This window comes from Spermophilus citellus (genome assembly GCF_964194105.1).
Source record: "Spermophilus citellus genome assembly, chromosome: 10".
Taxonomy (NCBI): domain Eukaryota; kingdom Metazoa; phylum Chordata; class Mammalia; order Rodentia; family Sciuridae; genus Spermophilus; species Spermophilus citellus.
The window spans coordinates 91979261-92003005 of record NC_138197.1 but is presented as its reverse complement, the minus strand read 5'-3'; the positions used below and the strand labels follow the sequence as shown (position 1 = coordinate 92003005).

Genomic DNA, 23745 nt, shown 5'->3' with positions numbered 1-23745 from the left:
AGCCCTAAGGAAACAGGACCGTGGGAACCTTGGAGATAAGAACACCTAGTTAGCATCTATGTCTTAGAGGAAGAAAACACAAGGTTTCTGAATTTGATACATTGAGGCCATAGTGGAAAGAAAACTTGTTTCTCCACCTTTATATTATTACATGAGAAAGCAAACATTGATGGACAAAGATCAGATGCAAAGAAAAATAGCTTATCTGGACCTCTTTTTCAGTATGAGATAAGATGAGCTATAGCTGATGAAGGGACATTTGCCATCAATAGCAACTGGTTAAGTATGAAAAAAGGTAATATTTACTTATAGGCCAAGATAGGCAGTATTTCTTAAAGTAGAAGGGAGGGGAAAATGTGCTCCTGTTCCTAATTGAGAATCTCTATGATAACATTTCATTTTATATTTCACATCCTTATAATCTCCCCAAATTAGAGCATGCAGGACTAACATGGAAGGCATTCAATAAATGTGACTGTCCATACTTAACTACTTAAAATGCACACCACCCATTACAAAGAGGTAGTTAAAACAAACAGAAGGCCACTCTAAAGATCACTGCTTCACCATTACCTGCAAGAGTTAGGTATTACACAGCATTCTTGCACTAAACTCTCATAAGCTGAGTGATTGATAATTTTACTGCTGTTTTTTCAGATGAAGAAGCTAAGGGACTTTCCCAAGGTTGTGCAGTAGAATAACTTCAATTTGACCTCAAGTGTCTCAGACTATGAAGATGGTAACCTTTGCCATGTCAGTAGTTCCCAAAGTGTAGTCCCCAGACTAGCAGCATCACCATTACTTGGGAACTTTTTTAAAAATCCAAATTCTTGGGCCCAAATCTATACTAACAAACTCTAGGGGTGGATCCCAACAAACTTAACAGGTTTCCCTGATGATTCTGATATATGGTCAAGTATAAGAACCACTGGCTTATTCCATGTAGCCTGATGTGCATAGAAATATTCTTATACTCATGGCAGAGAGTACTTAAAGTATGTTAGGTGGTTTTTATTTTTCTACCATTTTTGAAACATGGCAATTTGGTATACCAAGGAACCATAAGCACTAGGGATGGGGGCAGGTTGACTGGATATGGAAGCCCAGCTCTACCACCTATGATTATATAATCTTGGCCAGGTGTATAAGCTCTATAAGTTTTTGATTTGTCTTTGTTAAAAATGAAAACAAAAATGGTGAGATTATACGCTAAAAGCACTTAGTGCCTGAAGTGTAATAAACATTCAATAAAGTAAATAAATACAGCTTTGATTATGACAATAATATTAGTAACATTATGATTAATTGCCTGAGTGGTGAGGCTTATGAATTATGTATGCTGCAAAGCTCCACAGAGGCTCTGCTACCTATAATTTTTATTGTAGAATAGTCTTAATTTTTCCAGTTTTATAATGAACTTCCAATTGATTTCAATTCAGTGAACATTTACTGTGTAGAAGTACTGTGCTATTTCAGGATATTTTTAAAGTAGAGTCAAAAATACACTTTTCAGATGAAGTCTTCAATTTACAGTTAGGGTAAGGATATAACTGTCAACTGAGTAAATCTTTGAATTAAATATGCTAAATCTTTACCTTATTTTGGCTTAAAGTTTTTGTTGCGTCTTTCAACAGTATTTTAAAAAATAATGAATTATCGTGTACACACACATTTAATTTCAGTTTAAATTTTTTACTTAGAGAACACTCCATAATGCCATATTATCTTTGCATAGTCAACTGTGCAACCCAGTAGTGCTTGAATGCAGAGATTTTTCAAATAGTAATTCATCTTCAGTAGCAATATATTCCTTATATTTTATTGAGTGAAACCTAGGCTTTTTAGGTCTTGTTGAATTGCATTAACAAATGAAAGAAGCCACTTTCTATCCCTTTTTTAAAATGTTTTTTATATGTACAAAAAGATAATCATCTTTTCATTTTTAAAAGAAAAATACTACCAGGTCTCATAAGCTCCTTTCCTAGCTCATGTTTTCAAGCGCCCCCTCCCCCATTGGTATTGTTCTCCACAAATACTTGGCATTTTGTCTCCTTTCTAAAATGTGTCATTCTGCTGAACTTGGTCTGCAAATCATAGTGTAATAAGACCTGAATGAAGCTCAATCTGTTTTCATGCATGACATCACCATTACTATTCAACACGCCAGAGCAGCTGAACATTTTAACAGGGATCAGGATGTCAATCATTCAATTTATTATCCACTGTAACTCTGTGATTTTTCTCTCTACTGTTACCATCTCTAGGCCTTTATTGCACATTTTAGTTCCATTATCCCTCCTTTCCCCTCCTTTCATGTGGTTCCATTTTCCGGATTTTAACATCTGATTTTAACCCTCTCTCTAATGTAGTAAGATTACACTGCACAGTTGCACAGCACTCCAAAGATCTGTAACCCCCACAATGTCCATGATTCACTCTTCTTTATATTTACTAGCATAAATATACATTTCCCCAAATATTTTATAAGTAGTAACTATATACCTCGAGTGCTTTTTTTTTTTTTTTAGAGAGAGAGAGAGAGAGAGAGAGAGAGAGAGAATTTTTTAATATTTTTATTTTTTCAGTTTTTGGTGGACACAACATCTTATTTTATTTTATGTGGTGCTGAGGATCGAACCCAGCACCCCATGCATGCCAGGTGAGCGCATTACCGCTTGAGCCACATCCCCAGCCCAAGTGCTTTTTTTTTAAGATGATTTTTTTTTTTCAGGTCACTCTTTTTAAGGTTCCAGTTAGATAAACAAAAATAAATAAAAACAAAAAGGTTGACTGGCCTATTGCTATAGGCACATTTTAAAAGAAATCTTGTTATTTTCTTCTTTGACTTAAGAATGTTTAACTAAGCACCGAGGATCCATAGGATTGCATAATTGTTTTATTGTTAAGCATTAAACTGTTATGCACGATGTACAGATTAAAACCTCTAATCTTCACACATAGGTAGCTTGGTGGGTATCATATGCCCTTGCTGTTGGAAGTCACCTGTGAGGCTGAGGCAAGTTATAGGTTTGGTTAAGCAAACCTTAGTAAACATAGTTACTTTCCCTCGGCATGCATAGTTGTCCAGTTACAAAAGAATGCAAAGCAAAGAATATAAACACAGGAAGGAACTGACAAAAGAATCCTAAAGCGTTTGAACCAAACTGATTTATTTTGCCATGAAAAAAATAACAGAGCTATCAAAACCAAAATTGCCTGATTCTTTATGTATGAACTTTCATTCATAAGGAAACTATGGAAGCAATGGATTATTCAAGTTAACAAGTAAAAGAAAAGAATGACTACACTTTTTAAGTTAACCAGCAACCTTTGTGCTTTCTGCTTGGAATCCCCATGAGCCTACCTTATATATTCATACAAACCCATTCCTGCCTGCAACCCAGTGCTCTCCATCTAACAAAGTCCTACTCATCCCTCTGAGAGCAAGAGTTCCCCAAGACAGTATTTCCTCTCTTTGTTGTATTTAAACTCTATCCTGGGGGGAGAAGATGGCGGCGGGAAGTGAGTAAGCCGCTCTGTGCCCCGCGCCGCCGCGTCTGAAAAGATGAGGTAAAGATCATTAAAGGAGATCTGTCGACAAAAACCCAGCACCATGTCAAGAAAGGGGCCTAGGTGGAGTGAACCCGCCACTAATCCAGCCAAGGTGAAGGGAGTCCAGCACGAATTCAGCGCGAGCAGTAAGGACGCAGCCCGAGCTGCCTGGCTCCCTCTGCCCCTTCTCCCTCTCATCTCCGCCTCTCCGCCTTGCTTCTTTCTCCCCAGCTGTCTCTACTCCCAAGCTCAGTCTCTAAATTTAGATCTCAATTTCTTTCCCCCACCCCGCCCGCTCTCCTGCGTGTCCGGTACCGGACCGCGCGGCCCTGAGGCGCCGCCTCCCCTCCCCCAACCCGAACCCCCTCCCCGGGGGTCCCGAAGGCCCCCGCCGCTGCCGCCGCCGCCTCCCGCAGAGCACCATAGAGCAGACGCTTCACCGCGCGATTGAGCTGCCGAATTATATGAAACAGCTGATAAGATGAGTGACAATTTAAAATCCAAGTGATCCGAGAACACGCACTGAGCTCTGACCCGCTGAATTCAAACTCCCGGTCACCTGCTTCCAGCAAACAAACAGCTATGACTCGGCATTAATTCATCCCGCTGAAACAACTGGTCAGCCCTTCTCATCATACGAAGGTAAACGCCTACCGAGCCTTCATAAGTAGTGGCCACAGGTTTGAAAAGGGGCTTGGGAGAGAAGGACCCACCCGTTGAATTGGTCGCCCGGCAAAGGGAAACGACGTCATCAGACTGCTGCAGAGGAGATAACTTCTTTGAAACAGGGGTGTGATCCCATAGCCTTCCCTCTCCACACATCGGGAAAACTCAAGGGCCCCTCCCAGCTCTCCCGTGAGTGCTACAGCCAGCCCGAGGGAATCAGAGGTGGTGCAGGTCCCGCGGAGCTAAACTACCGCTCCCACCAGGGCTGACTTCTGAGGTCTCTTGCACCAGCTACGGGGAAGTGGATACTGGAGGGCAAGTAAAATCCGCTGAGGATTCTCAGCCCCAAACGCTACAAGCTTAGGGTCTGAGGGAATGGCAAACTGGAAGAGTGTGCCCAGTCGTTCATGAAAACAGGGCTCCCGGGAGCAGCAGACTTGGCGTGTAGCCAGTATTGTGGTGAGAGGGGCCTGGCTAGAGAAAAAGTGGGAAGTGAATAGACACATGAGGAGGCCCTAGACACCCAGGATTGGAGACTCTTGGAGGAGCTGCTGCACAGTGATTGGTTCCCGCGTATGGACAGGAGAAACTTGACCTGGTGGGCACAGCGCCATCTACTGGAAGAGAAGCTAATCAAACTCTAAGACTGCATTTATTAGGGTTTTTTTTTCTTTTTTTTTCTTTTTTTTTTCTGATTTGGGTTTTTCTTTCATTTTCATTTTTTTTCTTTCTTGTTGTTTTATTAATTTTTTTTTGCAAAATTTTTTTTAATTTTTTTTTCTACTAATTTCAATTTAAATTTTTTTAACTATTATTATTATTTTATTTTTTATTTATTTTTTATTTTTTTTAATTGTTCTCTTTTTTAGTTCCTATTCTTTTTCTTCTTTAGTCTTTTCATTTTTCTTATCCCCCCTTTTTCCTTGAATTCTACCTGCCTACTCTCATTCTCTTTAGAGACTTCTTCCCTTCCCTTCAAATACCTTTCCTCCCAAGCATCAAATTAATTTATAGGAGTAAACTGTAACTCAGCAGTCAAACAGAACAAGAAGCAACATGAGCAGCTTCAAAAAACAAGGAAGAAAAGGAGTACAAACAATGCAGGACAGCCTAAATATTCAGGAGGACCTAGAGTCATCAGAAAAATGGTCATATAAAGAACTCAAGGAACACCTAAGACAGATGGAATGGAACCTTAAAGAGGATACAAGACAGCAAATTCAAGCAGCGAAAGAACACATTGAGAATGCATTCCATAAACAGATAAAAGAAGAAGTTAAGCATCTTTATCAGGAGATAGAGATTATAAAAAATAATCAAACAATAATTCTAGAAATGAAGGAAACGATAAACCAAATTAAAATCTCAATTGAGAGTATCACTAACAGAGTGGAGCAAGTAGAAACCAGAACGTCAGATAATGAAGACAAAATATACCATCTTAGAAAGAGTCTAGCCAACTCAGAAAGGCTGGTAAAAAATCACGAGAAAAACATCCAACAGTTATGCGAGAACATGAAGAAACCAAACATACGAGTCATCGGGATAGAAGAAGGTACAGAGATTCAAACCAAGGGAATGAGAAAACTGCTGGATGAAATAATTACAGAAAACTTTCCAGAAATAAAAAAGGAAACAGATATACAAATTGAAGATGCATACAGGACACCGAGCACACAAAATCACAGTAGACCAACGCCAAGACACATTGTTATGAAGATATCCAATATACAGAACAAAGAGAAAATATTAAAAGCTACAAGAGAAAGGAGACAGATTACATTTAGGGGTAAACCAATACGGTTAACCACGGATTTTTCATCACAGACACTGAAAGCAAGAAGGTCATGGAACAATGTATTTCAAACACTGAAAGACAATGGATGCCAACCAAGAATTCTGTATCCAGCAAAATTAAGCTTCAGGTATGACAACGAAATAAAAATCTTTCATGATAAACAAAAATTAAAAGAATTTGCAGCCAGAAAACCAGCATTGCAAAGCATTTTGAGCAAAACACTACAAGAAGAAGAAATGAAAAACAACAACCAAAACCATCAGTGGGAAGTGCCTCAGTAAAGACAGAGGGCGAGGGGAAAAACAATCATGGAGAAACAAACTAAAATTTTTTTTAAAAAAGGATAAACAATCAAACATGGATGGAAGTTCAAACCACATATCAATAGTAACTCTGAATGTTAATGGCTTAAACTCTCCAATAAAGCGACATAGGCTGGTATCATGGATTAAAAAAACAAATCCAACAACATGCTGCCTCCAGGAGACACATCTGATTGGAAAAGACATACACAGGCTGAAGGTGAAAGGATGGGAAAAAATATACCACGCACACGGTCCTTGTAAGCAAGCAGGGGTGGCCATCCTCATATCGAATAAAATCGACTTCAAGACTAAGTTAATCAAAAGGGATAAAGAAGGTCATTATATACTGTTAAAAGGAACCATTCACCAACAAGACATAACAATTATTAATATTTACGCACCAAATAATGGTGCTGCGACATTCATAAAACAAATTCTCCTCAAATTCAAGAATCAAATAGACCACAACACAATAATTATGGGAGACTTCAACACACCTCTCTCACCATTGGACAGATCCTCCAAACAAAAGTTAAATAAAGAAACTATAGAACTCAATACCACAATCAATAACCTAGACTTAACTGACTTATATAGAATATATCAGCCATCATAAAATGGATATACTTTCTTCTCAGCAGCACATGGATCTTTCTCAAAAATAGACCATATATTATGCCATAGGGCAACCCTCAGTAAATATAAAGGGGTGGAGATAATACCATGCATTTTATCTGATCATAATGGAATGAAACTGGAAATCAATGATAAAAGAAGGAAGAAAAAACCCTACATCACATGGAAAATGAACAATATGTTACTGAATGATCAATGGGTTACAGAAGACATAAAGGAGGAAATCAAAAAATTCTTAGAGATAAATGAAAATACTGACACAACATATCGGAATCTATGGGACACAATGAAAGCAGTTTTAAGAGGAAAGTTCATCGCCTGGGGGTCATTCCTCAAAAAAAGAAGAAACCAACAAATAAATGAGCTCACACTTCATCTCAAAGCCCTAGAAAAGGAAGAACAAAACAACAGCAAATGTAGCAGAAGGCAAGAAATAATTAAAATCAGAGCGGAAATCAATGAAATTGAAACAAAAGAAACTATTGAAAAAATTAACAAAACTAAAAGTTGGTTCTTCGAAAAAATAAATAAGATTGACAGACCTTTAGCCATGCTAACGAAGAGAAGAAGAGAGAGAACTCAAATTACTAACATACGGGATGAAAAAGGCAATATCACAACAGATGCTACAGAAATACAGAAAACAATTAGAAATTATTTTGAAAACCTATATTCCAATAAAATAGAAGATAGTGAAGACATCGATAAATTTCTTAAGTCATATGATTTTCCTAAACTGAGTCAGGAGGATACACACAATCTGAACAGACCAATATCAATGGATGAAATTGAAGAAGCCATCAAAAGACTACCAACCAAGAAAAGCCCAGGACCGGATGGGTATACAGCGGAGTTTTACAAAACCTTTAAAGAAGAATTAATACCAATACTTTTCAAGTTATTTCAGGAAATAGAAAAAGAGGGAGCTCTTCCAAATTCATTCTATGAGGCCAACATCACCCTGATCCCGAAACCAGACAAAGACACCTCAAAGAAAGAAAACTACAGACCAATATCTCTAATGAACCTAGATGCAAAAATCCTCAATAAAATTCTGGCGAATCCAATACAAAAACACATCAAAAAAATAGTGCACCATGATCAAGTAGGATTCATCCCTGGGATGCAAGGATGGTTCAACATACGGAAATTAATAAATGTTATTCACCACATCAATAGACTTAAAGATAAGAACCATATGATCATCTCGATAGATGCAGAGAAAGCATTCAATAAAGTACAGCATGCCTTTATGTTCAAAACATTAGAAAAACTAGGGATAACAGGATCTTACCTTGACATTGTAAAAGCTATCTATGCCAAGCCTCAGGCTAGCATCATTCTGAATGGACAAAAGTTGAAGGCATTCCCTCTAAAATCCGGAACAAGACAGGGATGCCCTCTATCTCTACTTCTATTCAATATAGTTCTCGAAACACTGGCCAGAGCAATTAGACAGACGAAAGAAATTAAAGGCATAAAAATAGGAAAAGAAGAACTTAAATTATCACTATTTGCAGATGACATGATTCTATACCTAGAAGACCCAAAAGGGTCTACAAAGAAACTACTAGAACTAATAAATGAATTCAGCAAAGTGGGAGGATATAAAATCAACACGCATAAATCAAAGGCATTTCTGTATATCAGCGACAAAACTTCTGAAATGGAAATGAGGAAAAACACTCCATTCACAATATCCTCAAAAAAAATAAAATACTTGGGAATCAACCTAACAAAAGAGGTGAAAGATCTATACAATGAAAACTACAGAACCCTAAAGAGAGAAGTAGAAGAAGATCTCAGAAGATGGAAAAATATACCCTGTTCATGGATAGGCAGAACTAACATCATCAAAATGGCGATATTACCAAAAGTTCTCTATAGATTTAATGCAATGCCAATCAAAATCCCAACGGCATTTCTTGTAGAAATAGATAAAGCAATCATGAAATTCATATGGAAAAATAAAAGACCCAGAATAGGAAAAGCAATTCTACGCAGAAAGTGTGAATCAGGCGGTATAGTGATACCAGATTTCAAACTATATTACAGAGCAATAGTGACAAAAACAGCAAGGTACTGGTACCAAAACAGGCAGGTGGATCATTGGTATAAAATAGAGGACACAGAGACTAATCCACAAAGCTACAACTATCTTATATTTGATAAAGGGGCTATAAGCATGCAATGGAGGAAGGATAGCATCTTCAACAAATGGTGTTGGGAAAACTGGAAATCCATATGCAACAAAATGAAACTGAATCCCTTTCTCTTGCCATGCACAAAATTTAACTCAAAATGGGTCAAGGAGCTTGATATCAAATCAGAAACTCTGCGCCTGATAGAAGATAAAGTTGGCTCCGATCCACAGATTGTGGGGTCGGGCTCCAAATTCCTTAATAGAACACCCATAGCACAAGAGTTAACAACTAGAATCAACAAATGGGACTTAATTAAACTTAAAAGTTTTTTCTCAGCAAAAGAAACAATAAGAGAGGTAAATTGGGAGCCTACATCCTGGGAACAAATTTTTACGCCTCACACTTCAGATAGAGCCCTAATATCCAGAGTATACAAAGAACTCAAAAAATTAGACAACAAGATAACAAATAACCCAATCAACAAATGGGCCAAGGACCTGAACAGACACTTCTCAGAGGAGGATATACAATCAATCAACAAGTACATGAAAAAATGCTCACCATCTCTAGCAGTCAGAGAAATGCAAACCAAAACCACCCTAAGATACCATCTTACTCCAGTAAGATTGGCAGCCACTATGAAGTCAAACAACAACAAGTGCTGGCGAGGATGTGGAGAAAAGGGTACACTTGTACATTGCTGGTGGGACTGCAAATTGGTGCGGCCAATTTGGAAAGCAGTTTGGAGATTCCTGGGAAAGCTGGGAATGGAACCACCATTTGACCCTGCTATTGCCCTTCTCGGACTATTCCCTGAAGACCTTAAAAGAGCATGCTACATGGACACTGCCACATCGATGTTCATAGCAGCACAATTCACAATAGCTAGACTGTGGAACCAACCCAGATGCCCTTCAATAGATGAATGGATTAAAAAAATGTGGCATCTATACACAATGGAGTACTATGCAGCAATAAAAAATGACAAAATCATAGAATTTTCAGGGAAATGGATGGCACTAGAGCAGATTATGCTTAGTGAAGCTAGCCAATCCCTAAAAAACAAATACCAAATGTCTTCTTTGATATAATGAGAGCAACTATAAACAGAGCAGGGAGGAAGAGTAGGAAGAAAAGATTAACATGAAACAGAGACTTGAGATGGGAGGGAAAGGGAGAGAAAAGGGAAATTGCATGGAAATGAAGGGAGACCCTCATTGCTAAACAATATTACATGTAAGAGGTGTGAGGGGAATGGGAAAATAAACAAAGAGAGAAATGAATTACAGTAGATGGGGTAGAGAGAGAAGTTGGGAGGGGAGGGAGGGGAGGGGGGATAGTAGGGGATAGGAAAGGTAGCAGAATACAAAAATTACTATTAGGGCACTATGTAAAATTGTGGATGTGTAACTGACGTGATTCTGCAATCTGCATTTGGGGTAAAATTGGGGGTTCATAACCCACTTCAATCTAATGTATGAAATATAATATGTCAAGAGCTTTGTAATGTTGTGAACAACCAATAAAAAATAAATAAAAAAAAAAACTCTATCCTGTGCTTAGTTCTTGCTTCATATATAAAACTGTAATGACTCTTCTATCAATTTTGAGCACCACTTCTTTTTAATTTACTATTAACATCTGATAGTGACAATTGCTCATTAATTTTTTTAAATAAATGAAACATTTAAAAATAGCATTTCCCAGCTAGATGCTATGGCACTTGCCTGTAATCCCAGTGACTTTGGGAAGGTGAGAGAGGAGAATCTTAAGTTGGAGTCCACATTCATAATTTAGCAAAACATGGCAACTTAGCAAAACCCCGTCTCCAAATAAAAAATTTAAAAAGTACTGGGGATGTAGCATAGAGGTATAGTGCCCCAAGGTTCAATCTCCAATGCGTATAATAATAGCAATAATAGTATTTTCCTCAGAACTATATTTTAAAAATGAAGGTACTCGCATTAGGCTTGAAGCTCTCTAGAGAAGTTATGGTTATGCTACGGTGTAAACCAGGTCTTAATAAAATGGTAAAAAAAAGATATATATATATATATTATATATATATTATATATTATTAATATATTATATATATTATATGTATATTATATATATATTATATATATATATATATATATTATATATATTCACTTGGAAACTCATGAAAGGGTTGAAAACAATTACCAGTTCTAAGAAAAGGCACATGTGTGTAGCAAAATAAAAACAAATTATACAAAAGTAAAAGATAGGAAGTAGAGACAATTATTTCTAATTACTATAGTTCATCTTTTTTCTATGTGTATATATATATATATCTTAATAAAATTTTGGATTATTGATTTTAAATAATTGTTTTCATAGTCTAAGTATATGCAGTAGAATTGAAGAGTGTGGCAAAAATAAGGAAAAAAAGTTCTTACAACGTGTTCAGGTCTAATAGAATAGTTTTCAGAAGACTTAGCACAAAGGACAATCATTAGTAAAAGTTTAAAAAATGAGGACACTTTAGGTCTAGAGAAGACTGATGACAGATTTAATCCCTGTCTCCAAATACATGATGGATCAACCGACAGATGATAGTGATAAAATAATTTCCTTCTTGGCTTAATGTAAGACCAGAGACAATTAACTCAAAGGGCAAACAGGAAAGTGCTACAGAAGGTGAGGGAGTATGACAAATGACTAAATATTGCAATGAGAGATTTCCCTCAGAGACCTTTAGAAGAGAATAACCACCCTTTGATTTGGAGTGATATATTAAAATAAATCTAAATGACTCTTAACAAGACAAACACTAACTTGTTCCTTAAGTAAGTTACACGACTGTAATCCTCTATGTTTTATAGAACAAGTCTCTTTATTTGTTGCCCATGGGGTCATCCCATCCACCCTGTCAGAGACCAGCTCATTGTCACAGGTGAAATAGCATCGTCCATATGAATTGCCTCTCAATGCTCCCTAATTCCTCCTCCTTCCCCTCTGACTCTAGTTAGTCATGGAAGCCAGAAGCTGGAGAAAAATGACATCAGTTGCTCACAGTATAAAAACAAAAGGACCCTAAAATCCCTTGGAAGTTCAAAGTCACCTTTAAAAGGTTTAAAAGACTTGTTGTTGGAAGGCCAATGATCTGTGTTTTTATTTTTTATTTTTTGCTTAATATTCATTTAATTAACATGTGACATTTAGTGCAAAATTTTTTTGCTTAAAAGTAATTCTACTGAATAACTTTAACCTCATATTTTATATTAAAATTGAGTATTATACCATTCTAAGATAAGATAGAAGAAGAAGGTCACTGTCAAGGGTCACCGAAAGAGTAAAGGTCTCTTTTTTATAACCTTTTTGTTTTTTTGTTTTAAATTTTAACATTTGTTATGCTACTTTGTTGATAACATATTACTTGGAGTTGTTTTATGAATAAATGCCACAACCTTTATAAAGAATCTTAGACTTTGGACTGAATTTAATTATTTTGTTTTATGAGACAGCAGAGCTACTACACTTGAAATAAGGTGCCATCTTACATGTATACAGAAAGAAGGGCTGGATTCAGAAGAAAGCATAAAACTTGAAACTTTGCAGAGATGATTGCACTGTGGCTCTCATGCTGCTGCTTTGTAAGCTGTGAGCCTGAAGCACAGTTTAGCTGTGCATTTTCCTGCCTTGTTTTTCTCCATTTGATAAATGGAATGCATCCACCAACATCTGAAAGCACCATTAAATAATATCAGAAAAACAGGATTTAGTTCACCTTACCTGTTCCTGTTGCTGGAAATCCAATCTGAAATGAGTGTCGATGCCTGCTGGTGACAGTGCTTATTGCCAAAGCTACATGCCAGCATTATCACTTCCCTACGAAGTTCTCTGGATACCATCAAAGGGAGAAGAAATAAAAAGCAGTGTTACTACTGGATAGAAGGTCAGGGTAATTCATTGCATAAATAGATAAGTAAATTATAACAAAAAAATAGTTTTTAGATATGGAAGTCCTAGGCTGTTGAGTAAAAGACAAATAAATGGACAGAGTGAAATGTTCGACACACTATGTCTTCTCTGAAGACATCACTCCAGTGAGGGGCATGGGTTCTGATCTCAGTATCAAAATAAAGACAGAACTTAAATTAAAACATAGCAAGGAAGTCCCTTTGTGTGGCAGAAACTGTTACCCAGCAGCTGTCTTCCCAGGCAAATGAAATGCAAAATGCAGAATGAAAGAAAGGTAGTCTCATGCTGCTAATGTCACAATGGTACTAAAAGAATGTTACTGTACAGTTCTGGGGGAAGAGAAGAGAATCAGAAAATAAAACGGTACTCATGTTGGTAGGATGCTTGAACAAGAGATCCATTAAAATTATTTTTCGGCCATCCAAGCTTAATGTAGGTTGTTGCAACTTGCTTTAAAATATATTCCTAAATGGGGCAGAGGTGGATTAGAAGAAATAAAGATACTGTTAGTTTCAAATTCTTCCATCCTGACAATTAAAATTCACAGTTAAAATATTGCAAATCTATCTATCTTTAAATATCAGTAAAATTCCAGGCACTGCAACACTCTATTATACTTCTGTTCCACTTAGTATTTCAAAATAGAAAATAAGGACAAGATACTATTGGAAAGGTAGAAATACACTTGCCTACTGAATGACTAAGTAATTCACACTATTAAATATTTTAGCTGACAATTTTTGTAGCAAAATGAGGAATATTGAAAATGACACTCCTGCATACATATATACAAATGTATGTAGATACATTTTATGAAAATGAGCATCTAATACTTATGCATTTCATGTCAATAGAGTACACTTAATGCAAAGCTGTTATGTTGGCCCAGCCAATAACCTAGCATTGTTGAAGTTGAGACACACAAACTACTTCTCTGTAATGATATGTTATTATGGAGTCAACAGTCTATTCAACAAATGATGTATTTAAATATCAATACCAATGTAAGATACACTCTTCCTCCCTTTAATGTGGTCCTTGAATTTTGTCAAAGGAATGAAAGCACCGAAATTACAGTAAAAGCAGTTCTTAACTTTACAAAAATTGAGGTATTTGACATGATACACTATTCTAAAATACAAATATATACAAAAAAATGCATTTTACTTTTATAGAAGTTTCACATTGCAATGTTTCTGTGTTAAGGAGAAAGAGAAGAGTAATATGTCTCTCTGTAGCAGATAAAATTATACCCAAACTGTAATGACTCATTTCTTTGCATGTCTGTTGTAAAGGCCTAGACAAAACTAATAACACTGAAAAGTCAAGCCAAGATTATTTTCACTAAAATAAAAAAGAAAGAAAGAAAGAAAGAAATGGATAGAGCTCCTTTCCTGCAGGCTTAGGACAAGAAAACAGGAAATAATTCTGATGGCCAACAAACAACTAAATGGCTCTAATAAACAGATTTCATGTCATGGCAATACAGTTTTGAGTAATTCCAAATGTGTAGGTTAGTTAGCAGAATCAGTATGTCATAAAGCATTGGGTAATTTTATAAAATTCAGTGCAGGCTCTTAACTAAAGGAAAACAAAATAATGCACAAAGGTAATAGCATAGTGCTAAGAAATTTAGGAATTAAAAGCTTATCAGCATTACCTAATCCTAATAATATTCTAAATGATTATTAAATCAGATTAGGAGGTTCAGCCTTGCAATTTGGGTTTACGAGGCTTTGAGTTTAGAAACTCTAGTCAGGTAACATTTTGAAATGTTTGTCATGCATTCATGTCTATGTGGATTATCTGTTGTTTGCTCTCCTGTATCCCCTTGGACCCAATTATGAATGGGCTTTTGCCTAAATGTTGATCTTATCCTTGTTAATTAAGGAAGTGAATTGGATTCACCATGGCCTTTTGGATAAAAATAATGACTAAGAATCTTGATTGAAACTGTCTATATTCTGTTAAGATCTTTGGGATCCCTCCACTCAGGTTAAGTCCTTTGTGAACACGAAGCCCGTTAACTCAGGAAAGTTAAGTTTAAACTTCACGGATTTGCCATGTATATTCCTTCTTAAATTCTAAAGCATTTAAGCTTAATTGACACTTTTAGGCCAGAACAAAAGGTAACACGTATTAAATTTCTTCTTCAAATAATTGTCATTCATATTGCATAGAAAATCAGGCCAAAAATGATAACATAAACTAGCAAAAGAAATGAAAATAACTCAGGATCAGTTGTATACAGCAGATAATAAGAAAACGGTTTATCTTCTGAAAATTAGGAAGAAGAAATTATATATTTTTACATTGAAGACATTGTAGTTCTCCATGCGGTCCAGTAATTTATCTAGAGGATAAAGAGCTCGGCTGGCAGCGTGCCAAGGAAGAAAATCCTTCTCCTCAGACAGGTATCTGATAATCTCTAGAGGAATATTCTGAGGCAAATAGCCAGCCCTGCACAGTCAGAAGAAAGCTAATGTTAATTATATGCAGAAAAGATAAACAATAGTGCAACAAATAAAGATTTGGCTTATGCAAATAAAAGGTTGAAAGCAAGATTCATCACAGTATATGATAAAAATAAAATGAGTGACTTTTTAAACAAAGTCTTACTTAGGATGCTGGTGCCTCTTAATATATACAAAGTTAAAAATTAACATGAGCACAAACACATCAGAATGCATATTTTGAAATAAGGTAATAATTATAGATTTTATACCAACCCTAAGTTTTTTTCCTTCACAGAAGTAACAAATAATTTAAAAGAATTGATTTCTACAGTGTAATTTCTGTTACTCAATACATTCCCTTTACTTTTAATGTAGTTCTATGTAATGACATTTAATGCAGATTGTTTTCAAAAACAATGAAATTAAAGTGCCAATCCATATTTTTAGTGTCTCTGTTAGATTATAATACAAGTATTTCTAAAATCTGTTTTAATTGATTTCTGTAACACCTACAAAAATCAAAATTAGGTTTTAATGAGTTCCAAATTTTTAATATGTAAAAAAAAAACCAGACTCTCCCTCTTTACTCTTTTCCTTTTCTTATAGATGTTGTGGCACCTGGGGGACCAATATCAGATTCTTTACAAAAGACATAAACATAACTTCTAAAAATTATCTGAACACATGCTATCTATGCTTTAAGAACTCATACCCAAAGAAAGGATTACACAAAGATTGTTACATCTCTATACTCCAGCATATTGCATATGAAATTCTTGTGAAGTCAAAGCAATATAAATAACAGTACATTAAAAGATGATGTTGGCCTTGATTTCTCCAATGCATATAGACATAGTGTAGTTTGCTGGGTTTTGTTTTTACCTTAATTATTGCTATGATCTGAATATTGGTATCTTCTCCAAATATATGTTGGGACTTTATACTCAATGTGGTAGTATAAAGAGGTGGGGTCTTTTCAAAGTGATTAAGTCATAAATCACTTAATGAATGAGATTAGTCACCATCTTTGTAGCAGAAAGCAAGCCCTCATCAAATATCCAGTTGGCTTGGCACCTTTATTTTGGATTCCAGAGCCTCTAGAACTATGAGTAAAAATATTTTGTTTATAAATTACACAGCCTAAGGTGTTTTGTTTTAGTAGCCTGAATAGACTAAGAATAATTAAATAAGGGCAGACTTTTAACAGAAGGAACATGAAAATATGAAAGCAAGCAAAGTCTGGTAATCCTCTCATGAAAATACTGTTCTTTTCCAGAATCATAAAATTAGGTGAAACTTTTAATATTTGTGTAGTGGAAGGTGGACAGGGAGGAAGCCAAGTCTTTTCTTACCTTCATTTATAAAATGTTTGCCAGATTATTTTTTCCTTAATACAACAGACAAATATTAGAGGTAAATACAGGTGAATGTTAATTTACAGCTGTATTTAAGACATTCATAATAAAAACCAATTAGTATGCTCTTTGAATTGAAACAAAAGAATGTGGGTTAGTGTAATAATTTCTATTCGACTATAGTACAAGATTAATCATAGTTACTATTTGACACAAATAAGGATGGTGAGATAACCCCAAACTTAACATAATTTCAAAATATCCTTTAGAGCTTATATGATTTAGAGTACAACAAGATTGATGCCAGTTTTCCTGGGCAGTTTCTACTGTATACATCCTTATAGAAAGAAAGCAAAATTAGGCCATGGAATCAATAATTACACAAGCAACTTTATCTTTAGTTATTTTAGCATCTCAATAATATAATTAAATTTTGTTTTCATAGATTTATTGCCCACTGTTGGAGCATCTTATATACATATATATATTTTTTAATTAATAAATACCTGACTTATTACAGCTCTCAAAACAGTTTGGAAAATCTAGAAAGTTGTTTGAGTTTATTTTTACATGGATTTATGTATGATAGCCTTATATCAATTATAATTTATTGTGTTTTACTTCATCTCTATAAAGGGATGGACATTATTTAATGACATGCTTTGTGAGCAATATGACAATCTATAAAAAAGATAACAATGTTATGGAAAGATACTTGTACTTGAGAAAGAACCTCAATCTGACTCCACCACTAATATTCCCTGTACAATGACGTAAATAATTCATTTCTCCATTCCTTCCAAAAAAAGGTTAAACTAGGCCATATCCTAAAAGAACATTTTGTCTTAACCTATATATCTACACTTCAATTTGCTGAAAATCACTATATTAATATGAGCATAATTTATTATTTAAAAACCTAAAAAAATACAATTTCATATTCTCTAGTTCTTAATTTTTTCATAAATACAGGTTTAAAAGTCAGCACTTGGGATATAGGTTTTATAAGATATGTGGCACAGTCTAAAAAATAAAAAATAAGTAAATAAAAGCAAAACTGATAAAAATTTCAAATAATGCTAAAGCAAGCAAAGTATTCATTAGAGAAATGGAGAAATTTCTGTTTTGAGTTCTTATGGTAGAAATTATTAACTGCTCACCAATATCCATGTTTTCCTCTTTTTCCTAAGATAGACTGTAATGCTTGGTCATCCTGGTAGTTAAACATGGACATGTGACTAACATTTAGCCAATAGAATATGAATGTGCTTCACTGTCAAGGTTAGCCCATAGACTTATCTCATTAAATATTTATGCTCTTTTCCTGAAATGAATCTTTCGGGGTCACCTTACAGACTTGTATTGGACATGTCAGTTATCCATGGGTCCTTGGATGGTTGCATGGCCAAGTTAGTTCTCACACCCAGCCCAATTATATGAGCAGGAATTAACTTCCCTTGTATTTGATCCAAAAGCATGCTTGGGTCTATTTTTTAAAGTAGTTAACCTTCTCTAATGAGTTTTGAAATAGAATAAGAAAGAGATTATACTTAAATTGCCCTCAGTCTGCTTTGTAACTAACATATGTAAGTAATTACCTACTACATAATTCAATACACTTGGATTTAAGTTTGCTTGATCAAAATATGTAGCTACACTTAATTGGACAAGAGGATGATAAGCTTCATTACAAAATTAAGCATTGTGAGAGATAATGCTGGAGAACAGGTTACCTAACTTAGATGTGTGTTTGTGTAATTGCCTGGTAATGATATCTGTGATTACTACTACAGATAATGCAATCAATATAGGAAGTGTGTGTATTGCAGTGAATGGGATACTACATTAGAGTAAAGTAATCAACCCAGTAGGGAACACACATAAGGTCCTGACACTTCAATGCAGCTTTCTCAAATCTGCATTGTCACAGGCAAATGTTGCTAACACCATGGAAGAAATAGCAAATTTAAAGAATATTTCATGTATGATTGAGTCTGACTAGTGCTTTTTAGGAAGACTTTGTATGACATCTACCTTTTCCACTATCATGGTTGGAGTGAACCTAAGAAATGACTTAGGAATCAAAGAGACAATGAGGAAGAGAAGGCAATGAGAAATGTTAAAGAAGTGGATACAAGACTGTCCATATGCAGTCCCCCAGCTGCTGTTCCCATTCCCCACATCCCACATACAACCTTCTCTCCTTTACTCCATACAAGACCGTGTATTTAGAAGCAGGAGATTAAAACAAGACCATACTGGCTGATCCTGAAATATTCTGATCTTAGCTGGTTTTGTTTTCTGCTTAAGATTCAGATCTGTTTTTTAAAAACCATTCCAAATCCCTGTGAATGTTAACTCAAATCTACTATGATGGGTGGCTTGTACACAAATAACTTATTTTACTGTGAGTTTCCTCTGAAGGCAATTGATACTTAGATGCTTGAAATGTAGGGTGGAAAAAGGCACACTCCTCAGACTCTTCAGACCACAATATTCTAGTCTTCACTAATTGGATGTTCCTTTAAACCCAATGAATAGCCTACTAGATATTTCACAATACATGCAGAAGTCACTGTCCCTGTCCCTTAGGCATAGATTTTAAAGCACTGCTGAAATGCTTAATTAACAAAGTCTACTAGGTTTTATATATTATTCTTTATTATTCATTATTAAAAGACTTTTATAAGTTCTTTGTAGGAAGATCCTATTGCACAGATTAGAATCCCCAATAGTCCTTGGAGTACCAGACAATAAAAGGAAAAAAAAAATCTGTTAAAACACCTTTTCTCTGTCAACCAATGCAATGGTACCTTTAATCACTTCCTGGAGAAACAAGTGGTAAGATTTGTATATTGTTAAACTATTGTCTATGGAAACGAGAATGGAGATTATGTATTTGTAGTCCCATAAAATTAGAAACATGTAAAGTTGCACAGAAAATAATCTGATAGCCACTCTTCCTCCTGCTTCTTCTCTGTCAGGAAGCAGGTCCCCAAATTGACTTAGGTACCCATTTGGGGGGCTTAAATAAAACCTTGGCAAATCTCTATTCATAATAATTATTACAAAATTAGTCATAATTTTATCATAATATCTTTCTTCCAAACTGAACTTAGATCTTTAAGAAAACAAAGTGCACTTTACTGAACTTTTTTATCCCCAAAGCCTAGTGCAGAACCTAGCATAAAGGAGGCACTCAATAAAAGTTCCTTAAACCTAAATTATGATAATAATGTCATAACTCTTAAAAGCAGGAGCACTTGCCAAGTCATCTCACCAATAGCTTTGAATAAACCAGTCTACTACAAAATAAATAGCTTAATAGATAGCGAGAAAGCAGAGGCATGATATGAACATCTCTGCCCTTTTTTTCTGTTAGCAAGTGACTTCCGTGGAAGAATATTACTTACACAGTGATTTTAAATAAATTGATGGAGGACTTAAAAATCTCTTTCTCCTGGTCAGTAAAGTGCCAAGGGTGAACTATATTATCTCTCAGGTCCCTTCTTCAATAGACACTTCATGGTAATAAATAATTAAAAATCAAATAATAATTAAAGATAAAAAAATGCAGCCAGATGTGGTTGTGCTCACCTATAACCCCAGCAACTTTGAAGAGGCAGGAGGATCACAAGTTTGAGGTCTTCTGGGCAAATTAGTGTGACTTTGTTTCAAAAGAAAAAGTAAAAGAGAACTAGAAATATGACTCAGGTCTAAAGTGCCCCTAGGTTCAATCCCCACTGCCCCCAAATTAAATTATTGTAAAGAAATAAAGCAAAACATCCAGAAATAAAGTTTTTTGAAACTTGCATAGTCTCACTTTCACCACAGCAACCAGCCTTTCCTCTTCACACACACTTTCTTCTTTATTTGCAATTACACTTCCACAGAAATTGGTTATCATCTTAATAGAGAGTGTCTCCTAGGTACTAACGAAGCAGGGTCAATGTTTGGTCATTGATTGGAAAAGTTAACAGATGTCAATTATTTGGTCAAAAATGAGAAAGAGCTTAGCTTTATGGTCAAAGTTAACCAAATTCTTTTTAGAAAACTATCAACTTAATAATTTTACTTTATTATGTATTGAGCACTTACTGTACACCAGTTATGATGTAATGGGAAAATGGTCTAAGTTTATTTGAGCTTACTGTCCTTAAGAATAGTAATACTTGGGGCTGTGGCTGTGGCTCAGTGGTAGAGTGCTTGCCTAGCATGTGTGAGGCACTGGGTTTGATTCTCAGAACCACATACTAATAAATAAAATAAAGGTCCATCAACAACAACAACAAAAAAAAAAGAATAGTAATAATCCTGCTGAGCATGGTGGCACACACCCGTAATTCCAGTGGCCCAGGAAGCTGAGACAGGAGGATCGCTAATTCAAAGCCAGCCTCAGCAAAATCGAGGCACTAAGCAACTCAGTGAGACCTTGCCTCTGAATAAAATACAAAATGGGGCTGGGGATGTGGCTTAGTGGTTGAGTGTCCCTGAGCCCTGGTACCAAAAAAAAAAAAAAAAAAAAAAAAAAAGTAACACAAAGCTTCAAGCCCGTTTTTAGATAAAGAAGCTAGAGTTTATTTATATAATAGAATAGCCTTTCCAAGCTTGCCTGGCTAATAAGTGGCATGGCTGGAATTCAAAATCAGGACTACCACTTCTACCACATGAGGCTTCCTCTCAAAATCCTGTTTTGAATTAGTTTTAAATGCTTCTTTCTTGAACATATGTTTTCATGTCACTTTCACAGCATTTATCACATTAGACTTAATACACCAATAAATATACAATGTCATACCAGCTGCCATGGAGGGAGAGTAAGCCAGGTTGGGAGAACTTGGGGAAAACTTGGGGAAGAGTAGGGTATGAGGTTGCTGGCAGCAAGGCCATGAAGGTCCTTGAACAAGGACTTCAGATCGTTTCTCAGTTTCTTTTTCTATCAGAAAACATATTTATTATGGATAGTGAGTGAAGGAAAATGTCAGTATTCATGATAGAGAAAAGGTATGTAAGCCAAGGGGACTTTTACATTGATTAAAAAAATAATACCGTATTGTACTGTAATCATAAACAGTAAAAGGGGTGCATTTTCTCTCCTTTTGGTCTTTTAACTTGTATAATAAGCTAATAATAATCATAAGTTAAATTGAAATACCTCCTATATAGTCAAAGGAAAAAAACAAAAAGTTACAACTTAGACAATTCTGCCCAGCACTATTGCCCCAAGAATTTGTTTCTATCATCCTCTTCTCTCAATTAATTTAGCCCACTTCACACCAAAGCTTTGTTAGAGTGAAGTTCTACCAAATGATAAAGACTGGGAAGATTTCTGTAATTATTAGAGATCAAATTAAAGTACAAAAAAGTAGAAAAAGGACTGCCCTTTCTAAATTGCTGCTGACCAAAATGTGATATGACTCTGCTGACTCCATATTCCAGTGCTTCTCTTCAATGGTCTTATTTCTCCGTGTGGTTTTTTTTTTTTTTTTTTAATATGGGAAAAAAAAGTTCTACTCTGGGAATTAATATTGAAGGAAATTTGCTTGTTGCACACGTTTGCTTCATCCTGCCTTCTCCAGCATGCTGTGCTTGGTGTGACAGACACAGCACATGCATTTGTTAGCCAGAGTGGAGGAGCTGAGGGTCTAGAGCATGCTATGATGATAACCTGCCCTGTAGATCAGCACAGGCTAGAGGAGACTCATCCTGCTTCAACATTGCTTCCACGTCTTCAGGAGCATTTGACACAGCTCATGGGAGACTTTGCAGAACTCCAAGCTCCTCTCCTCTAGTCCAGTCAGATGCTCCTTGTAAAATGCAACCTGGTTCTTCATTGCTAGGTTTTTCTCTTCCATCTATTTAGCCAAGTGTTTTCCCTTAGAACATTCCTCCTCATTTGATTTCCTCTCTCAAAGAACAGCGCATCTGTAGCCCTCTCTTAGTCCAGTTCTTCCACATTAATCAATTTTGATTTTCAGATTCTTTCTTGATGTGTTTCAGTGCCTGCACCTCAGCCAGAATTCTTTGCAATTATTATTTTTTATCTTTGGTTCTGGAGATGGAACCCAGTGTCTTGCCTTATGAACACCAGAATTCCATCAACAAGACTTCAAACCACATGGAGAGGATTCCTTCATTCCATCAATCCATTTCCAAATCTTGGATTCCCAACACCAAGTTCATGTTTTTGTTCTTGTTCACCTTGAAGGTGATTTGGTGGAGGTGGTCCTCGCCATGATTCCTGCTTCTGTTCCTGCAGAAACCAAGTGCAGACCCAGAAGCGCCTCTGGCCTATCTACACGTACACCAGTGTGGAGGCACTCAGACTCTCTTACTGTACAGCAGGAGCCCAGATTGTTTCTCCATGTGTGATGGAAAGGCACCATAAGTTTGTAAGCTGGAAATGACATGATCTGATTTATGCTTTACAAGGTCTGGCTGCTGTGGAGAACAATCTCAAATGTGCCACGTGGTCTTCCAAAAAGAGAATCAAGTGAAATATGAGTTCCTGGTTGATCCTCTTTCACTGTGCACACTATGCTTACAAAAAAACCCTTATACTTAGTGAAATAGATGACATAAAAACAAATGGTTGTTTTTAAGCTAGGTCATGCATGATATTTGTTTTAGAAAGTTGTCTTTATAGAGGTATCAAAAATATTCCAATATTTAGCATCTGTATATTATTGTTGCTTAATTGTTAAAAGCAGCATTAGATAATGAGAAAGGTTACTGATAATAATTTAAGCAATGAATACACTTTAAAAGAATATCTACTCTTATATAGGGAGGTGTATATTCTAATTTTGGTTAATTAGTAGAGTTAGTGCCGAATTTAAATACAGAAAATAAAGTGAATTTAATGCAGGAAAATTATTCACATAGCTA

The 23745-nt window shown here is 35.7% G+C and overlaps 1 protein-coding gene across 1 annotated transcript in view; it reads right to left on the bottom strand.

Annotated features, from left to right (window-relative positions):
- Positions 1–23745, bottom strand: part of TRHDE (thyrotropin releasing hormone degrading enzyme) — a gene marked incomplete at its 5' end in the record, with an annotated part of 371592 nt that overhangs the window by 28728 nt on the left and 319119 nt on the right. The window contains 3 exons of the mRNA XM_081311312.1: positions 12858–12965; positions 13414–13511; positions 15359–15506. Of these exons, the coding sequence (XP_081167438.1) occupies positions 12858–12965; positions 13414–13511; positions 15359–15506 (354 nt within the window). The remainder of the gene's footprint in view (positions 1–12857; positions 12966–13413; positions 13512–15358; positions 15507–23745) is intronic.